General features: G+C 41.9%; 1 protein-coding gene across 6 annotated transcripts in view; it reads left to right on the forward strand.

The window, feature by feature from the left end:
- LOC125891208 (IQ motif and SEC7 domain-containing protein 1-like) overlaps positions 1-18,081 on the forward strand; it is a 129,453-nt gene that overhangs the window by 17,625 nt on the left and 93,747 nt on the right. For 4 of the 6 annotated variants that reach the window (XM_049580272.1, XM_049580273.1, XM_049580262.1 and 1 more), the window contains exon 2: positions 8,595-8,624. The exons of the other annotated variants lie outside the window; for them this stretch is intronic. In XM_049580272.1, coding sequence (XP_049436229.1) covers positions 8,595-8,624 — 30 coding nt within the window. The remainder of the gene's footprint in view (positions 1-8,594; positions 8,625-18,081) is intronic. 6 annotated transcript variants of the gene reach the window in all.

Here is an 18,081-nt window from a genome sequence, read left to right on the forward strand (position 1 = left end):
GCCAAGCTTCACAGTGTTTCTCTGTGGAACCTGTCAGTGTGAATGAGCTGTTATAGCAGACCGCAGGTTCAAGTCATTGATCACTCGGTGACATTGTTGTGAATTGAGGCCAGAGCCACAAAATTGCGAGAAGTGCTGTTCTGTTTTCAGTCGAAAGTTTTGTAAATTCAGCGTTACTTCGGCTGTGATTTATTCTTTTTCATGACAGCTCGGAGGGGTTTGTTCGCTAAAGCTCGGAGCGTTTCATGGCTGTCACGGTTGCCGCTGCGTGACACAGTATATTCAGTAAACCCAATAACTGTTTGGGTAACTTTGGAAATAACTCTGGTCTAAGCAGTTCAGTTAAGGACTCGGTAAAGTTCATAATGGAATCCCTGCTGTTAGCTTCTTCCAGCATAGTCAAAGATGAAGTTGGTGGGGCTGCGTATGCTGATTTCTAAATTGAATGATGCAAAGTATTAGGTAAAAGGAATGTAAAATAACTAGAGAAACGTGTAACACAGCAATGTTTTGCATGCAATGTGATCTCCGATGCACACTTAAAAAAAAACATCCTATTTGAAAAACATGTCATCAATCACACACACCTCGGACAAACTGTAATTACCTCTGATTTTCTCTCAAATTCAGGAAAGGAAATAGCCACACATTTATTTCCTTTATTGCCTTAGCACTCTGCTTACTTCTTATTGCCATAATAAGGGTGGTAATGTGATGAAGTGCTAGAAGCCATTTCTTCAAGGCTTAACCCTACTCAATATTTTACAGAGAAAAACAAATAATGGGTTTATAATTACATTGGAGCTGGTCTTTTCTGAAAGAGGCGAGGGAAGTAAAACAGCTTTAGGGGGAAAGTATCCAAGCTTTTCTAATACATGGTACTATGTTTGGAAGTACAGAAATGCTCATGCTGAAAATAGGCTACATACAAAACGGGGATGCATGGGCAGCAAGATGTTGATGTGTGAATTATTGCAGCTGTGTGGCCCACAGTGTATGATGTTCCAGTTTATTTGAAGCCGAGCAGGGAGCTGTGATTAAATGAGCGGGCTGGTGCGTTTCTGCAGTCGTGTCCAGTTGCACTTACTCTTGCAGAAAGGCAGATTGATAAACTCTGAGTCAGCATTTTTTTTTGCACTGGGTGTGCCCTCTGTCCATTTCCTCCCTCACAACAGGAAACAGGCTGTCCTCATTGCAACAGAGCCACAGGAAAAAAGGGGCACAGATGTACCATGCAAAGGGCACACACACAGACGCACAGTTAAACACAGTGAGTTAAAGGGCAGGTGACATAACAGGAAAGACAGCAGTGTAGGATTTGGTTGAAGGAAGCTAACTAGGTTCAGGTTTTAATTCTGCCACCAGAGATTTTGCTCTTCTGTGGGCCAACGTGGGAGAAACCAATCTCACAGCTTGTGGAGGCCTTCCTGTGGAATGATACCTCCAATGGGATTTGGCATTTCATGCATTATTTAAAAGGCTTTAGCGATGCACCTGAAAGAACCTCAGTAGCCAGTGTTTCTGCGCAGTGCAGAAGAAAAAGGGTTTAATGTGAATTCTAACATTCACATTTCCATCATCGTCAGGGTGATAAATTCTAACCAAGACTTAAATGTGGAATTCATCTGTTTCATGACGAGACAAATGAGCTTTGCCTAGACTGCAAGCAAAATGAATTAATACTTCATCAATGTGCCTGTCTCATATGATCATACATTCTGGAAGACCTGTTTCACTTCGTCTTAACCCACTGTGTTCCAAGGTTGGACCAAAAGTGTAGCAGTTTACCTCAAATCCAATCGGCACAACTCCTACTGAGCTCTATCGATTCTGTTCCACTCAAAGAAGCAACTCATGCAAATTGCAGTACTGCAGGTATAACGAATTTGATGAAAAGAAGATAAATGAAAAAGTACGCCTCTGTTGTCACTGCGGCCTTAACTTAACAAGCCAGAGGCTCAGAAATCAAGTGCATAAAAGTGATGAAGTTCTGCTTGAATACCAGTGACTGATGACACCTCACACTGGCTGTGGTTACAGAGACAATATTTCTCCTGTCTCATTAAAGTCGTTCCGGTTAGAGATCCCAGCTGAACTGTTAACATGGATGCTAAATAAAGTGATCTGATGAGACGTGTGTTAACATGCCTCAAAGCATTTAATGAGAATAAAACTTTTTTTTTTTTTGACTTGTGCAAAGTTGTTCCGCCCTTTGTAAAGTCTAATCTCATCTGCCAGAAAAGTAACAGAAGAAAAAATAAGTTTTCAAACCTTATAGATAAAGTATAGAGGAAGAAAAAGTGGTTCTGCCTGTTAATACAATTTAGTAGTAAGTAACGTAAGTGTAACCAAGATTATTTTCTGTAGCTACAAAGGACAAATATCCCTTAAACACCTCGTAAGCAGACTGTACTACTACCGGCTATTTCACATGGCAGCCTGTAGCAACAACATTACCTAAGGCTACTGTTTTAAAATCAAGAATACATTTATTAATCAGAGCACTCACAAAAGAACGTAGCACTAGCAGAGCAATACATATCTGGTAACACTTTACTTGAAGGTATCGACATAAAGGTGAAATGACACTGTCATAACTATGACACTGTTATGAACTTGTCATAAACATTATGTACATGTCATAAACCTTTATGACTGCTGTCATTAAGTGTCATTCGGTTTTTGTAATGACAGGTTGACATTGTTTGGGTTGTCTTGATTATGACACCTTGACATTAATCAAAGTGACATTACCAGAAGTTGTCTTTGTCATGACAGGTTGACATTAAATTTGTTTGGGATGTCCCTATAATGACAACTTGACATTAACCAGGATGACATTACCACAGAATGTCTTTATGTTGATGTGAAGATGTCATTATAATGTCATTATAAGGACATCCCAAAGACAACTTCTGGTAATGTCACTTTGATTAATGTCAAGGTGTCATAATCAAGACAACCCAAACAATGTCAACTTGTCATTACAAGAAACAAATGACAGCAGTCATAAACATTTATGACATGTACATAATGCTCACGACAGTGTCATGTCATAGTTATGACAGTGTCATGTCACCCTTATGTAGATACCTTCAAGTACCAAATATCTTATTATATATCAGTATCAAATTATTTGCAAATCTGTGTCAAAATCAGTAGAGGGAGGCACGTAGAAACATTACATGCTCATTACAGCATGTCGTGTCACGGTCAGAGTCACCTAATGTCACCCCTATGTGGGACAAACATGCAGAAAGAATATATTTATTCCCACCAGAGATAAATGTGCAGATTAAGTATTACATGGTTATTAGGTGCTAATATTTTACTACTGAATGATTTATCAGGGGTTTATATCACCCGTCTCAACCAAGGGCTTTATGTGAGGCATTTTTATTCTGACTGGGCTATTATTCTGGTTATTGGTCGAATATTAGGGTCCATGTAATTGCACCTACTATGTCTATCTGTCTTCTGTACAGCGCGACAGTCTTGCTGAATGTACTGAACTAAAAATCTAGCCATGACCCAGATCAAGATTAGTGCAGATAAGTAGTGGTGGTTTGTAGTGGCCTTTCTGCAGGACAGAGGAGCTGTCCAGGGTTCTGACCACTTCTTCATTGCCCTGGTTTGTTCTGAGGATGTTTGGTGCCAGCAGCATAAAAGACGGACATATCATTCAGCAAAACATCTGTGAAATATGGTCTTCGGTCAGATCATTTTTTTTTCTGTGATGCATTGTATACGCAGCCAATCGATAGCTCCAGTAATTGCCATTGGATCTGAACTGCAGCATGTGTGTCAATGAATCTCATCCTACCACTGCATTATATTGACCCAGCTCTAGTTTTCACCTCAACCTAATTCCACAGTTGTAATGGGGTTTGCTCTAATGAAAACACCAGCAGTATCAAGTTTGTTCTGTGCTTTATGGAATAATCAAAGGATGCTCGGACGTCTTTATGGATATTTACCAGACAGTAGGAAGGACATGTTTAAGTAATGCGAGAGATTCTGGAGTGAAGATGGTGCACGGCAAACAAAAAAGAAAAACAAACTAAGAGTGATGAGAAGGGAGAAAAAGATCACTCAGCCCAACAGAGAATTAGACACAGCATTATACAACAGAGAGGGTCATTATTTCTTCAAGCCAAGCCAACAAAACACTGAACAGTACATCCCATCTAGGAAGAACCTTTGCAGCTACAGTACCTAATGGTATAGTCAGTCACTGTACTGCCTTTTCACCATGAATACCTCATTGTTTTCTCCATGTGAAAAGTGAAAAAAAGGCGAGAAGGGGGCTCATAAATTTGCCCTGATGCAGCCATGCAGTAGCTTTATTGCCCCTTTGTGCTGTGGTTCACAGAATGGGCTACATTTTATTTCTCTGGTGTAAAGAGTACTTTCCTTGCTGTTTGAGTGCCATTTAGTGCAGTCTATTTCTAAAAGTGCCGATGAAATTTAATGACAGAAACGGAAAACACAGGGTTTAAGACATGATAACATACAGCCGGATGTGAATCTGAATGATGATTTGGTGTCTGTGTCCTCTGAGTTACCTGGGGACATGTTCACGTCACAGAAGCTCCAAGTAGTCCGAGCTGAGGAGTGATTTCGGAAAATTCTCAGAGCATCTCTGTCAGTGTGGTTGACCCGTAGCAATGTACGACACATTCTTTTAAAAGCTGATTCATTGATCGGAAAAAGAAAGACATCCAGTGGAATTGAAATGAACTGCATCACAATACAAGACTGTGAAAGCGCTCTAATTGTTTTTGTGATCTCTCTGCTGATGGAAGGTTGAGACAGACTCAAGTCATCACTACGGCACTGTTGCATCTTCCAGTTGCCAAACATCTCAGCGTCCCGATCACTTTCATTTCTGGCGTTACAGTTCTGTTGTGTGGGTTGGGAGATGTGAGCGCATCTCTAATGAGATCGACCGCAAACATTGTCTGTGCATGATCTAATCTGTAGCATTTCATTTAGTGACTGTCATTCAGTATCTGGAGAATATTTCTCCTGCCTGTTTGTCTTTCTGCCATTTTCTCCTCTGCTTAATCTTGTGTCTTTTAAAAGTCCTCCATACTACTAACAGTTATTCACCTTAGGAGCACTTTTAAGGGCTAAGATACACTGTGAATAACTTTCACCTTTGTCAGTAATATGACTTAACTGCAAGGGAAGTGCTTAGAAAACATCATAATTGTAAGAGTTTTCTTATAATTTCATCACTGAAGGCAACTTTTTGTACTAGAAATCTACGTCCCCTTATCTCTCCACTGATTTGGCTGTTATCAGGCCATTAAAGGCAGTTATCAGTGGTGGTAAGCGTCATAGATATGGGTAAGTACGGGCCTGCCACATCTACTATTATGTTGAGAACGCTGTTATCAGGCCACGAAATAAGACCTTCAGTCCGAAAGGGCGTTCATGAGATTGCATATAGACAGCATAAAGGGTGGGAGTGGGCAGAAGGGTAGAGTCAAACACTGGACCATGTGAAAGGACCAGATTAGAGTCAAGTGTGAAACCAATATTTATGCTCAACCATGATCTTTTTCTAAACCTAACCACGTCTTTCTGGTGCCTGAACCAAAGTCAAGTGAAAGTGAAATCTATTGAAGTGGCAACAGCCATTAAAGGGGATGATAATAGCCTTCTGAACCTACCAGTGGGAGGAGAAGGCCCCTGCTGACTCATATCTATGAGGCTTATAACCACAGATAACGACCATTTAAGGGGCTGATAATGGCTTTGTACTAAAATATATTCCCATGATATCCATAAATATACAAGTCTCCACAAAAGCACCACTAAATTAACACCTTATTACACGTGCAACACAATAGGCCTTTATCGCAGTACACATTTTGTGTTTTTTATTGATTTCCCCCAGTCTTAATCAAAATATAAACACAGGAATCACATGGATAATCCTATATGATTATGTTTAAGCGCCATTTATCAGTGATTAGTTTGTTTTATTGTTAGATGGTTTGACTTGCTACAGTATGGAGAGAAATACATTAAGCGTAATGCTGAAGAGGTTGTTAAATATGTGAGGTTGCTTTGTTCTTGTATATTTTGACCTCTGCGAATATGTATTGTGGTCCTGTGTGGCTACTGTACGTATGTGACGAATGAACAGGAAGTGACGCTTTTATTGTGGAATTTTCAGCTTGAGAAAATAAACAATTGTGGCGGAGCAACAGGGTTGTTTTAACGTCCGTTGGCGTTGCTACCAAGCCAACTTAACACGTAAAGCAGTCTCCTGTCGTCAATAAGATGTGGTTATTTATAGAGGTGAACTGAGACAAAGATGAAAACAATGCATCTTAAATATAGCATAACATGTGGTCCATCACTTTGGCGTGGTGAGCAGCTCTAAATACTACAATACCCATGAACCTTGGCTGTCCTAGCAACGGAGAAAAAAGCCAGTGCCATAGTTGAGTGAGTTGATTTAAGTTGCAGATTGTAATATCAGTTTTTTTTCTCAACAGTGTAATCTTTAGCTGCCGCTCATCGTTAGCAGTGCTGATAACAGAATTTTAAGCTTCATGATTGGATGTTTGTCGCTGAAATGCACTCTGGGAGTCAGAGTTGCACCTTCAACTTTTTATTGAAGAGCCAAAAATAGCTCCACCCACTTCTAAACTCTACACCCAGGACCCTGAAACTGAAGCAACTAAATGGAATTTAGCTGGCAGTTATTGTGTTACTTAAAGCCTCAGTATGTAAAAATGGTGAGTAACAGTGACATCAGCGGTCAAATTCTAGATTGCAGCGCTCACTCACTCACCCCTCCCGTCGGGTAAGTGACGGTGGCATCGTAGGACAAAAAGCCTTGCGCAGACAGCAAAGTTTTTCGAGTTTTTCAGGAGTATCTAGCGACGAGGTGAATATTTATTTAGGAATCTAAACCATGTTAAGGTATGTTATAGCTTACCAGTGAGATATAGGTTATCTGTGAGATATGTTAGGAAACACGAGCATTAGCACAGTAATGCTAAAATAACACGTTTTATGTGATAGTCACGGCACAGTGCGGCAAATATAGGTTGGTACGATTATAATATATGCGTTTCCAGAGTGTTCTTCCACAGGACACAGGGAGATGAGGAAGAGGGAGAGGGAGAGGATGAGGAAGAGGGAGAGGAGGAAGACCAGGGAGAGGAAGGGGGCGTGGGGGTAGAATCAGTGCAGGAACGGCCAGGCGAAGAGGTGTGTCTTGGCTACCCAGAGGGAAGAGGAGGAGGACAGGGTGGTTTTTTCCCGTCCTCGCTTATCTGATCTTTTTCTTTTATTTGGTGGCGTTGTTTCCCTCTTACCGGGCAAAACATGTGTGTGCTCCTCCATTTAAAGTGCGACAGAATCATAAAAGTACAAAGCAGGTTCACACAGAAGCGCCCCGGATTGATCTTCACCTTAACCGTCTCCAGTGACGGCAAGTTCTAGGTAAACATGAAAGGCGAAGCGCTTATATCCCTTTCGGCCACTGTATTCAAATATGGCGACGCAAGAAGGCAGACACCAGCAGACCGCACCCTGCCTGTGTATATATAAAGAGATCATTCTAAGCCTATGAGAAAGCTTCCATTTGTATGTGAATTGCATTACACTTTAGCAAATATATATTTATGAAAGCAATAGTTGATATTTGCTAATAAACAACCACGTAAATTACACATTGTAACTTTAAACCTGTGATTTTGCTAGTTACATGTCTTATATGAAAAAGGCTTATTGTCGTAGTGTTTAAGGCCATAGACTGTGTATAAAGATGGATGACATCTCGATCGGCCTCCTGGTGGCTGGCTGGAGTATAGGTTATAAACCCCGCCCCCTCTGGGTGGGACTTGGGCTGAACTAAAAGATCAAAGTACATGTCAAATAAATGTTTCAGCTAATGTATGTTTCAGTGTTCATTTTACTGATAAGTTTGTTATTTGATGCTATAAAAGGAGGATGTGACATCATCGCTGATTGCTGTGTGTGTGTCAGTCGGTGTGCTCGTGATTGAATTGAGCCAGTGGCGCTGAGGAAGAAGAAGAGGAGATGCATCTTTCATCTTCATATACAATCGAAGGGCTGTTACGCTTTGATCACCCTTGTTTTCTCTGATTAGGGGTCACAGTGATAGAAACTCCTACTCAATCCAATACTTTACAATCATAAACTACGGGCTTAAAAAATGACCACAGAGTTCAATCAGCACCAGCTTTTTGTTTCTGCAAAGGCAAGATGCTGCATTCATAATAAGCACTGTGCTGCCACAGGAGACAGTGTTTACCCACTCAGTGGAATATCAATGTATGATTTAGTAAATGTCACTAAGTTATAGCTGGAATTTGAAGTGTGGCCGTTTCTAAGGATGACACACTGATCTGTTTCAAAGTGTCGCACCCCTCCGTGTCAGATAGATAAACCTTGCTGCTGTAATGAAGTTGCTGAATCAAGTGATGGTGCTCAATGAGGCGTTTTGTTACTGTACATGTCTTTAGCTGCATCACCAACATACTGCAGCATTCTTGATCCCCACCTGCTCGACAAAATCAATGAACCAGTGTTTTTTTGTCTTCCAGGTCTGAATGTGACTCGTCCAGAATGGTGAGGTATGTCAATGTTACTCGATCTACACCTGCTCAGGACTGTGCACCCGCCTGCATTTTGTAGATACTCTCTCTTAAAACACTTCATATCTGTGTCTTTTGCTTGGCAAGGCTTTGGTGGAGACATGGTGTTATGTAAGGCTTTTGATTTGAGTGTGTCAAGCCGAATATCCTGGCATCATGGTGCGAGCCAGAGTGAGTGGTTTTTGTCCATCTGAAGGATTGAGGCAGGCCTGATGTGGTGTTATTGGTGTTTGTGGATATTACAGTGTGGAGGAAATGATGAGATTTTATGTCAAGCTGCAGTCCAAGGTCGCATTCCTCTGTAGTTGGCTTGTTCCTTGTGTGAACCTCAGTGGCTGGAGATTTGTAGGGGTGTCTCTGCTGAGTTAAGACGTGGGTTGATTTAAAACTGTAACGTGAATCTATCATTGCTTTGAGAGCGGCTAAGAAATATGGCTTGCGTGTCGAGAGTAGATGGGCTTCTCTCACTGGTAAACACACTCCTTATCTGCAGCTTCTCTCTTTGGGGATGACTCGCTGTGGGATCCAAACAGCCTCTGCCTCTGTAGCTGTGTATTAAGGGCCCGCCAGTGTCTAGACAAGTTGAGCAGAGTGTAGCCGAGCCTTCCCGTGTTTTAGTGAAAATTTTCCAGGCCATGTCTGTTCTTTCCTGAGGTGCTCGGCTGTCTGCGCTCCCCAGGCCGCTTTTATTCTGCTCTAAATGTCCTATAACAAATCTGAAGCGAATCCAGTGGGCCACAGCCTGGAGATGTGTGCCAGTCTTTGTCTTTGTACCGTCACAGTAAATGTGTGTATGTGTGTGTGCGCACACTAGAGAAATGTGCATGTGAAGTTTGTCTGCCACTCAGTAGCATGCCCACCAACAGCAGCGTACAAAAGGAAAGAAAGAATTCTTGTAGAAAATAGGTTATATCAAAATTTCATATGAATCAGTTGAATGAAAATATCTTATCAATGTTTAATGTTTTTTTTTTAGGGTTTGGTAGGTTGCCTTTTATTAATCAAACTCAAAATATCTGCATGCTGTAATCAATGCTACTTGAATATTTAGAAGTTGGAGAGTGTTTTTTATTTATTAAGTTTTGCCTCAGGTGAAATCACTGGCAGACAAAAGAGGGATTTTCTGAAATAACAAACAAGCCAGTGTTCAGTAATGTACATCATTAAGTGTTGCTTCACAATGGAGAATTACCTCTCAGACCTACTGTCATATATAGCTCTCAGGTCACAAATATTACTGTAAAACATGATCCAAAACAGGAAAAAGTGTTATTTAACACTTTTTTTCACCTTCAGTTTGACTGTTGGGCATCATGATGACCAAATCATAATTGACTGGCCAATCATAACCTAGCATCGGGCCGACTCAGACCAACAACACGTCTGTGCTCCATTGATTCAGATTTCCTTCATTTTCAGGCTGGTTTTGTGGATTTGGAGCTAAATGTTGTGCCTGGGGCACGTCGTGAATTAATGATACTCGTTACCTGGAGAGGTTGGAAAAAGATATACGTTTCTTCCCTGTTCCAAAACCAAAATCAAACCCTGAAAAGTGTAGGGTTAGCTAGCTAGCTAGTAAAGATATAGCCTACTGAATGTATGCTTTGGCTTTTTAATGATTATAACAGTGAAACAAAGACCGACCCTGCTGTTCAGGAACCAGTGAAGGGAAGCAGGGAAACTTTGCTGATATTCAACCAGCTGTGTGTCATCACATTGTGCGCAGATGAACGTTGTTTGACTTCCCTCGGAGATCCCTGCCCGTCCGGCGGCAGAGGTCCTTGTGCTGGTAGCAAAGCCAAACACTGTTCATCTGCATGCACTGTGATGCCACACAGCTGGCTCAATATCAGCAAAGTTTCCCTTTATATTCATTGTCTTGTGTGGCGATCAGCAGTGATGTGGTGGTTCACTTTGACACTGTGATCTGCAGGCTATAGTTCGGCTTTAGCTTCTAACTATCTTTGTCTTTTTAACCTGTTGTTGCTGCTGAGTCAGTTTGACATCCTGGATATATCCTTCAAACACAGACTGTAGACCCCTCTGTCTGCTTCTCTCTGGAATCACTCTTTCATTTTCCCAAAAATATGATACTATTTCTTCAGGGAGTGCAGTTAGTTACAGTGTGGGCTCCATGTTTACTCTGACAGCTTGTTGGACTACCACAAAGGGGCGGGGCTTAGCAAAGGGTCAACTGTAAATTAGTCTGGAACTTCTCTGTTCATTTTCATTTTCTAAGGGGCGTTACTGATGGGTTGTTGACATGTGACATAGGGCTTAGTGCCGAGGTTTGCCTGGTGTAGATGGCCAATCAGAACCCTCTGTGTGTTGTAATCCGAGCTTCTCTGTTTGTTGTTGTAGTATACAGTACAGAGGGCATGCATGTTAGTGCATGTAAGTCCCTGTGTTTGTATCCCACTGGCTATTCGCCGCTGCTCCGCACTGCACTCAAACAGCAGTTACCACTGATGTTGGGACAGCTGCATCACAGAGCATAGCACCCAACCTCCAGCTACCCACCAGATTAACACCTTCAGCTCTGTCAGCGCTGTTACACTTATTGGCGCTGTTTGTGCTGTTAGCACCGTTAGCTGCTAGCTGCCATGTCAGCCTGTTAAGATCATGCGCAGACAACCTGGATCAGACAGGATTGTAGGTAGGGTCTAAATTTCATATACATCTCCTTTAAACTTTTGCCAAGTCATGCTCAAAGTACAGCAAACACATCTTTATCTCAAGAAAAGCTTTAAGTTCAGTGGATCTTCTTTTTATGTTCAGTTCCTTCATTACTGACATGATAGCGGCTTCAACAGAAAGTGTCACATTAGCTGCAACCGTCTTTGTTGTTTTCGAAAATGCCTCCGCAGCACTTCTCTTTACCGTCTGTATCTCAAACACACCCCATATTAGATAAACAGTTGTGACTGGGCTGGCACGTCTCAGGCCGCTGGAAATCTGTCTAAAGTGTAGGGGTACAAGACGCATCTGCCAGAGCAAATAAAACATGAGCTTGCAAATTCATCTGGTTCTCAGGCAATCATGTCGTGGCTGACACGATTGCAGCGTGCAGTGTCGTGCACAGTATTTTGATATAATACTCTGTATTATCCCCCAGCCCACTGTAATGAACATTACCTGGAAAATGGTTTCCATACCATAACAGTCGTTATGATGCTTTATATGTACTGATACTAGGAGAAGGTTCTCTGTGTTATCATGAAATGCATTTTTTGCCATATCTCGCTGGTGCTGCTGCTGATGGTAGAGTCGAAATCTAAAAGCACAGCAGTGGAAATGGAGGACAAGGCTTCAGAGGCAAACAATCCCATCTCACCAAATTGATGCTTTGATGTGGTTGGAAACCTTCCAAATGGCAGCAGCCCTCTGCATATCGTTCTTGGTTGTGAATTTGGCCACGGTTCCTAGAATCTTCCCCTCATTAATACGAAGCGTGGTGTGCCAAGACTGTTACTTTGCTACTGTATACGCCGAGGTTCCGATGCTCACGTGCACATCTCCGCCAGCACATTTTATGTCACGTGACTTGTTTGGCAGCTGCATACATGGGTTGGATGCAAAAACCATGATATTTCTGAATTAAAGTGATTGCTGACTTCTGCTCAGCTTTGAGCGAAAAGACATGATGGCACTGATCCCGCAAATTAGTGAGAAGCCTCAAGAGCAGCTCGTCTCCCACCGTGTCAGGTGCAGCTGGAGATACTGCGGCAACGTTAGGCTGCTCAACATTTGACACATCTCCATCAAAATAGCGAGGCTGAACATGTAAACTAGACTAGATGTACACAAAGTTTTATGCAAGACTGATAGTGATTGTAAAACAGTTTATTAAATTGTGTGTAACTGGGCAGTAAAGTAGGAAGTAATAAAAGACTATACAAGTGGACGAATAGATCCATCAATAAACAGCAGTTAGTCATAGACATTACATAATTAAAAAGAATAAAGAGTGCTGGAATAAAGACGTCACAAATAAATCAGTCCGACAATAATACATTGAAAGGGCAATCTGTAATAACTACATTGAATTATAAAAATGGATGTATTAAAGAGAAGGTAAAACTAGTAGTAAAAATAGTTGGTGGAGTTTCAAGTTAATCTCACAAAAACCCTACAGCCTTTACAGGTATTTTTTTTGTAATTCAGAATTTTAATTAAAAAGATGTCTCCCTATTCACTTTTCAATTTGCCAAATGATTATTTATATGGCAGTCTTGGGGCTTTGCTGATGTGCTGGTGATGCACCGAGAGCTCTCATTGGTTTCACCATCACAGCACTAGTAAATGAGAGCTGTTGTTTTGTACTTCTCAGTGTAGATCAGCAAAGTGGCTCCACTACAAAGCTGCATTCATTAACAACATACCATAGAAAACGGGTTCATTAGCATTCAAAAAATACGACATTAATAAGCAGATAAGTGCTGCTTGTCCTATATACATGAATGAATCTTGTTCCTCCTCCGACACTGTGTTATGTAGTTAATTATGGAAGCAAGGGAAGGTCGTAAGGATTTGGATCTTATGAGCGACTGAATGCCTGATTGTGAAATGTAATCACCACTAAGTACTCAAAGCTGGGATAGGCAGAATATGGAAAGGGAAAACAATGGCAGAATTTGTAAATACACCCCCCTCTCTATCCTAAGCTCCTCCTACCAAACAACGATGGGCATGTGTGTGTGCCTCATACAGTGACCCAAAGTTTCCCATACATTGATTTATTTAATATTAGTTAATCTCTGTGTTTATCAGGCCACAAATTAGACAAAAATGAGCAAGCTAACCACTCCACAATTCCGCCGCCTCACTCCCCGCTGCTGTGGGATGCTTCCCTGCGAGGCAAGTGTGCATTAGCTCAGGAAGCGGAGCTTGACATGGCAGCTATACCGACTCAAATTTGGCCAGCACAGACGCCCCAGCTCCGGTGGTCATAGTGTGCTGGTGGCCAGATTTTAAACTATGCAACAGCAGCATCAGAACACCATAACAGGTGAGGTGGTCTGTAGCGGTGGCGAGTGAGGCGGAGAACACAGGCTCTATGCTCATGGCTCAGCTAATGTTAGCTACATAAACATGAACTTGAAGCCGCAGCCATAAGCCTTTGGCTCCGGTTAGCAGAAGGCTAAACTGTTAGCAGCATTTTCTCTCCAGCTCTGAAACACTTTGCCAATATTGCCACGTTTCATTGTGTTTCCTGTCAGACTCTCTTTTAAACTCTGGTCTTTTGGGTTGCTTTGCAGTGTAGACAGCCAGTGCTGTAATCGCAACTTTCTCTGGCAATTGAATCAGGCTTTCACCGAAGGGATGTGCACGCGCATTTGTAGAAAAGCCAACAGGAACGTCCTCTCTTTGAAATGACCTGTGATTGGCTGAAGTCTCCTGTCGAGGCTAGAGTTTCTAAAGCTTGAAAACAGAGAAAGGTGCCGAGGAGGACGCCAAGAGGAGATAGAGAAGTCTAATGTTCTCTCACACCACTTGAATTACAATATGCTCAAAGTTTATGATGGGATTTTTGCCCAGTGACGCCAAAATAAAGCTGCCTACTTCAGCTTTGAGGTTGAAAATGAAACACACTGAATTTATATCAGCGAGATTTTGTACTTAATTTATGTGCTCTGAATGCATCTCTTTTAAATTCCCACTAGTTTCAAGTTGTGCAAATTTAAAAACTTGATATTTCTTTGCCTCTGCACTGACAGCGCTCCACTATACTCCTCCCTCTAGACAATAGAGCAGTTAGCCTCAGTGAAAACTTTCTGTATACTGCTGCCTCTAATGCTCTCCCCGTGGATACAGTATACATATCTCGGTGTAATTATTCAGTGGCATCTCTTTAAAGTGAAGCAGCAGCCAGTATGAAATGGCTGTGGCCATTGCTGGGAGTTTCTCTATCAGTCACATGATTTATCTTGGCTCACAGTTCCCTTTTGTATCAGGGCTCAAAGCTGTTTAAAATCACTACGAGTGCCAACACAGCATTCTGCTGACAACACACAGCAGACTTACAGTCACTTACATCTCTCACCCCGTTAATATGCCACACCATGACACAAGTGAGCCTGGCTGTTTAAAATTTTGTGTGTTACATGGCTTGGTAGGTTTCATTATCATTAATAATGGAAAAGCCACTGAACTTGGCACAGGCGCTATAAATAAATAAGCCTTGCTCCCGAAGGATTGCTTTGCACTGGTTTGATAGAAGTTTGAGTGTGTGTGTGTGTGTGTGTCTTGTGTGGAGAGAGAGAGAGAGAGATTTACCCTGTCGGTGATGAGGGGATTATTCTCATACACACTCCGTGGCTAATGAGAGAGGAATAACAACATGGCGGTGTTTAATTGGTCTGCTGTTCTGTAATCAGAATAGATGACTTCATTCAGATGTGATTAGAACCTGGGTGAGATAGGCAGGCAGGCGCTCAACAGCCTCAGCGACCTGCTTTTTATTGGATTGTTCTTCAGTGAACGTCTGATGATAAGATGTTCTTCCGCTCCCCGATGCACTCTTGTGCCGCACTCATTCATAAACCCAGACTAGCGCACGACAAAAGCCTACAGCGGTGAAGGTGTCCGACACTTTATTGCACCAATTGCAGTGAGAGTGCAGGATGAAAGTGCTCTTGTCTGCCGGTGAACAGATTTTTGAAAGTCCATTTGTGCTTATGTTATTTATACCTGTTTACTTGTGCCCAGTGAGCTCCTGTATTGTGATGGATGGCGGCTGTTTAATTGGGAACGTCTGAGAACAGAGAGGCAAACTCAAATTTGAAATTTTATTGCCTGGAATGATGTATCCAGGACTGTGGGACTTCTGAGCGGTGCACACTCTGCCTTTTTTTATTGAACATGTTTGTTCAGATGCATGCGAAGGCCAGCTTGCCAGAGAGCTGCAGCATAGTGAGTGACTGGAGGTATTCTGGAGGAAAGCCTCGGCGGTATCCGCGGCTTTTATTCCCTGTAATTCTCCACAGAGAGTTGGGGAAACAGAGAGGCAGGGATTATAAAGCCCCCCCCCTCTCCCACCCCCATTATTGTAGAGATGACAATGAGCTGAATAAAGCTTTGCTGGGCTGTTGTTGTGGAGGTCAAAAACCCCTCTCAAAGTGTGTCTCAAAACAACACCGGTAAGCAGAGTGTTTCCAATCAATTCAAACATTAATTCAGGCTGTCTTGTTGTTATATTTGATGTAGAAGTATTGTGGGATCATTTACAAAGCAGAATGAAATGCCAAAGGAATTAACATAAATGGGAGCAAGGAGACTGCACTCTGGCAACTTCTCTTGCATCTAACAGATGAGGCATTCGTCGGAATAACGATGGAGCTGCAGTTTTCTATCTGCAGGCAGGACATTACTCCAAAACAGCACAATGTGGGGACTGAACTGTGCTTAATTCACACTGAAATCTAACCTCAAAAGAGCTAGCCGGTCCTCCGATGCACTGACAGTATGTGTCAGGGCAGTTGAACTGATATTTGTCTGCAGGGAAGAGAGGTGACAGTGCTGTGTTACAGGGCGATCTAGTGCAGTCTCTTCACCCTCAGCCGGCGCTCTCTGCAGGGATCACACAAACCTATCGTCTTCTCTCGTCTCCTTTGCCATCTCCTGTTGCCATGGAGAGCGATGCTCAACTTCGGCGGGTAGGACACCGTGCCTGCTTGTCTTTGTCCTTACGCGAGTCCCTTTTGACTGTGCAAACTGGATTTTAAGGCCTTAATCAGGCATTGTTCTGAAAACACTTCCCTCCACAGGAATTAAACAAAACAGTGTGTTTGCAGTGTATGGTGAAAGAAAAGCAAAGACAATGAAGGACATGGTTTTAAAGTCTGAGAACATCTCTCCCGCGGTGCAAAGAACTGCCGTCTTTTTTTTATGAATTGTGGGTGTTTGTGCATCAGTCATTGCACTGACAGGTCTGAAACGAGGTCTGTGTGTTTGACTCTGCGGCACAGTAACAAATGGAAGACAGGAAGAAAATTCAGACTAATTCAAGGTTCACAGCTCCCAACTCTGCCAGAGCAGAGACATTAGCATTTCTTAAATTAATAATTCATTATGCCGAAACAGCAGCAAATGGCAGCAGCCATGACACAATTAGCCATTGATATTACTCAGGGCCTCAGTGCAGGATTTTTCACACAGAGCCTGAGTGCAAGCTGTGTTGAGGAATGAGGGATGCTTATATATTTTGCTACAGATGCTTTTACAAAATGCATGCTTGTGAATTAAAGGAGGGAGTCGGGTCTTGTGGAATATTATGTGGAATCTGGTTTTATTTGACTGGAAAATTAGCAATTATTCTTTCAACATATGTACAGGCAGTTCTCATAAATCAAATTAGCTATGGCTATCATTACTTGTAATGATGGCCCATAGTGATGGTTTTCCGCACCGAGCCAGATGCGGCTTTTGATGAAGATCTCATCCCCCGAGAGCGATGGGTTGGTTTTTGACTGCAAATTGAATGCCTGAGAAGACGTGCCTGGCCTGTCTGAGACAAGCGGCCCAGCTCGGTGAAAACCTTAACAAACAATAGATGAGAGAGAAATGCCTCTGTGGAAATAGTATCCAGTGGAAGAAGATGAGAAATGTCTGAGCAATGATCAGTAGAGGACAAAACCGCTTTAACTGCAGTAGACCGAGCACAAACTATGAAGCCGCGCAGACACTACAAAGAAACCTACCCCTCTTCTTTCCTTTGATCAACCAGGTTTTGTTTCTTTCTTCCCTTAAATCGTAAGATATTCACATTTCATGAGCTAATTTTACTGATCTGTTTCTCTCTGTTTCTATCTTTGGTCAGAGTCAAAAATAGATAGACAGGTATTTTTGGGAACAAAATCTGACAAATTGAAGCATATGGCACTCTTTTAATGTACATTCATAGTTTTCCAAAAGGCATGCGGTAATATAATTTAAGTATACACCAAGTGCAGGGTAAGTGTCCACTATCACCACAAAAAGTGTACTCAAGTACAACCTAATAGCACTGTCAACTGCACTTGTAGTCAAGTATACAATATGCACATTTTACCAATTATGCATTGTAAACACATAAAGTGCATTAGTGGGCAAGCTGGCTATAAGTACATTAATGAGCACAGATAGAAGTATACTTGAATAACTATAGCTAAGTACAAGTTAGTGTACTTGTGTACAAGAACTTTGTGAATAAGGTCACACAAATCGAAAACTTACAGAGGGTGCCAGTAAACCCAGAACTCCGTTAGCGCCTTTAGCACTTCCAGTTCTCTCGTCTAAAAGTCAATACATTTTTTGAATGGGATTTTGGTAAAATGCCTCAAATAAGGTCTGTGGTTAACAAAAGCTTAAGCGAGTTTCAGGTTTTGTTCTACGACATAAAACACGTCAGTAAATACCCTACTTGTGAATTTTGAAGCTTTTACATGTCGTAAAAAAG

Source organism: Epinephelus fuscoguttatus, linkage group LG7 (genome assembly GCF_011397635.1).
Source record: "Epinephelus fuscoguttatus linkage group LG7, E.fuscoguttatus.final_Chr_v1".
Lineage (NCBI taxonomy): Eukaryota > Metazoa > Chordata > Actinopteri > Perciformes > Serranidae > Epinephelus > Epinephelus fuscoguttatus.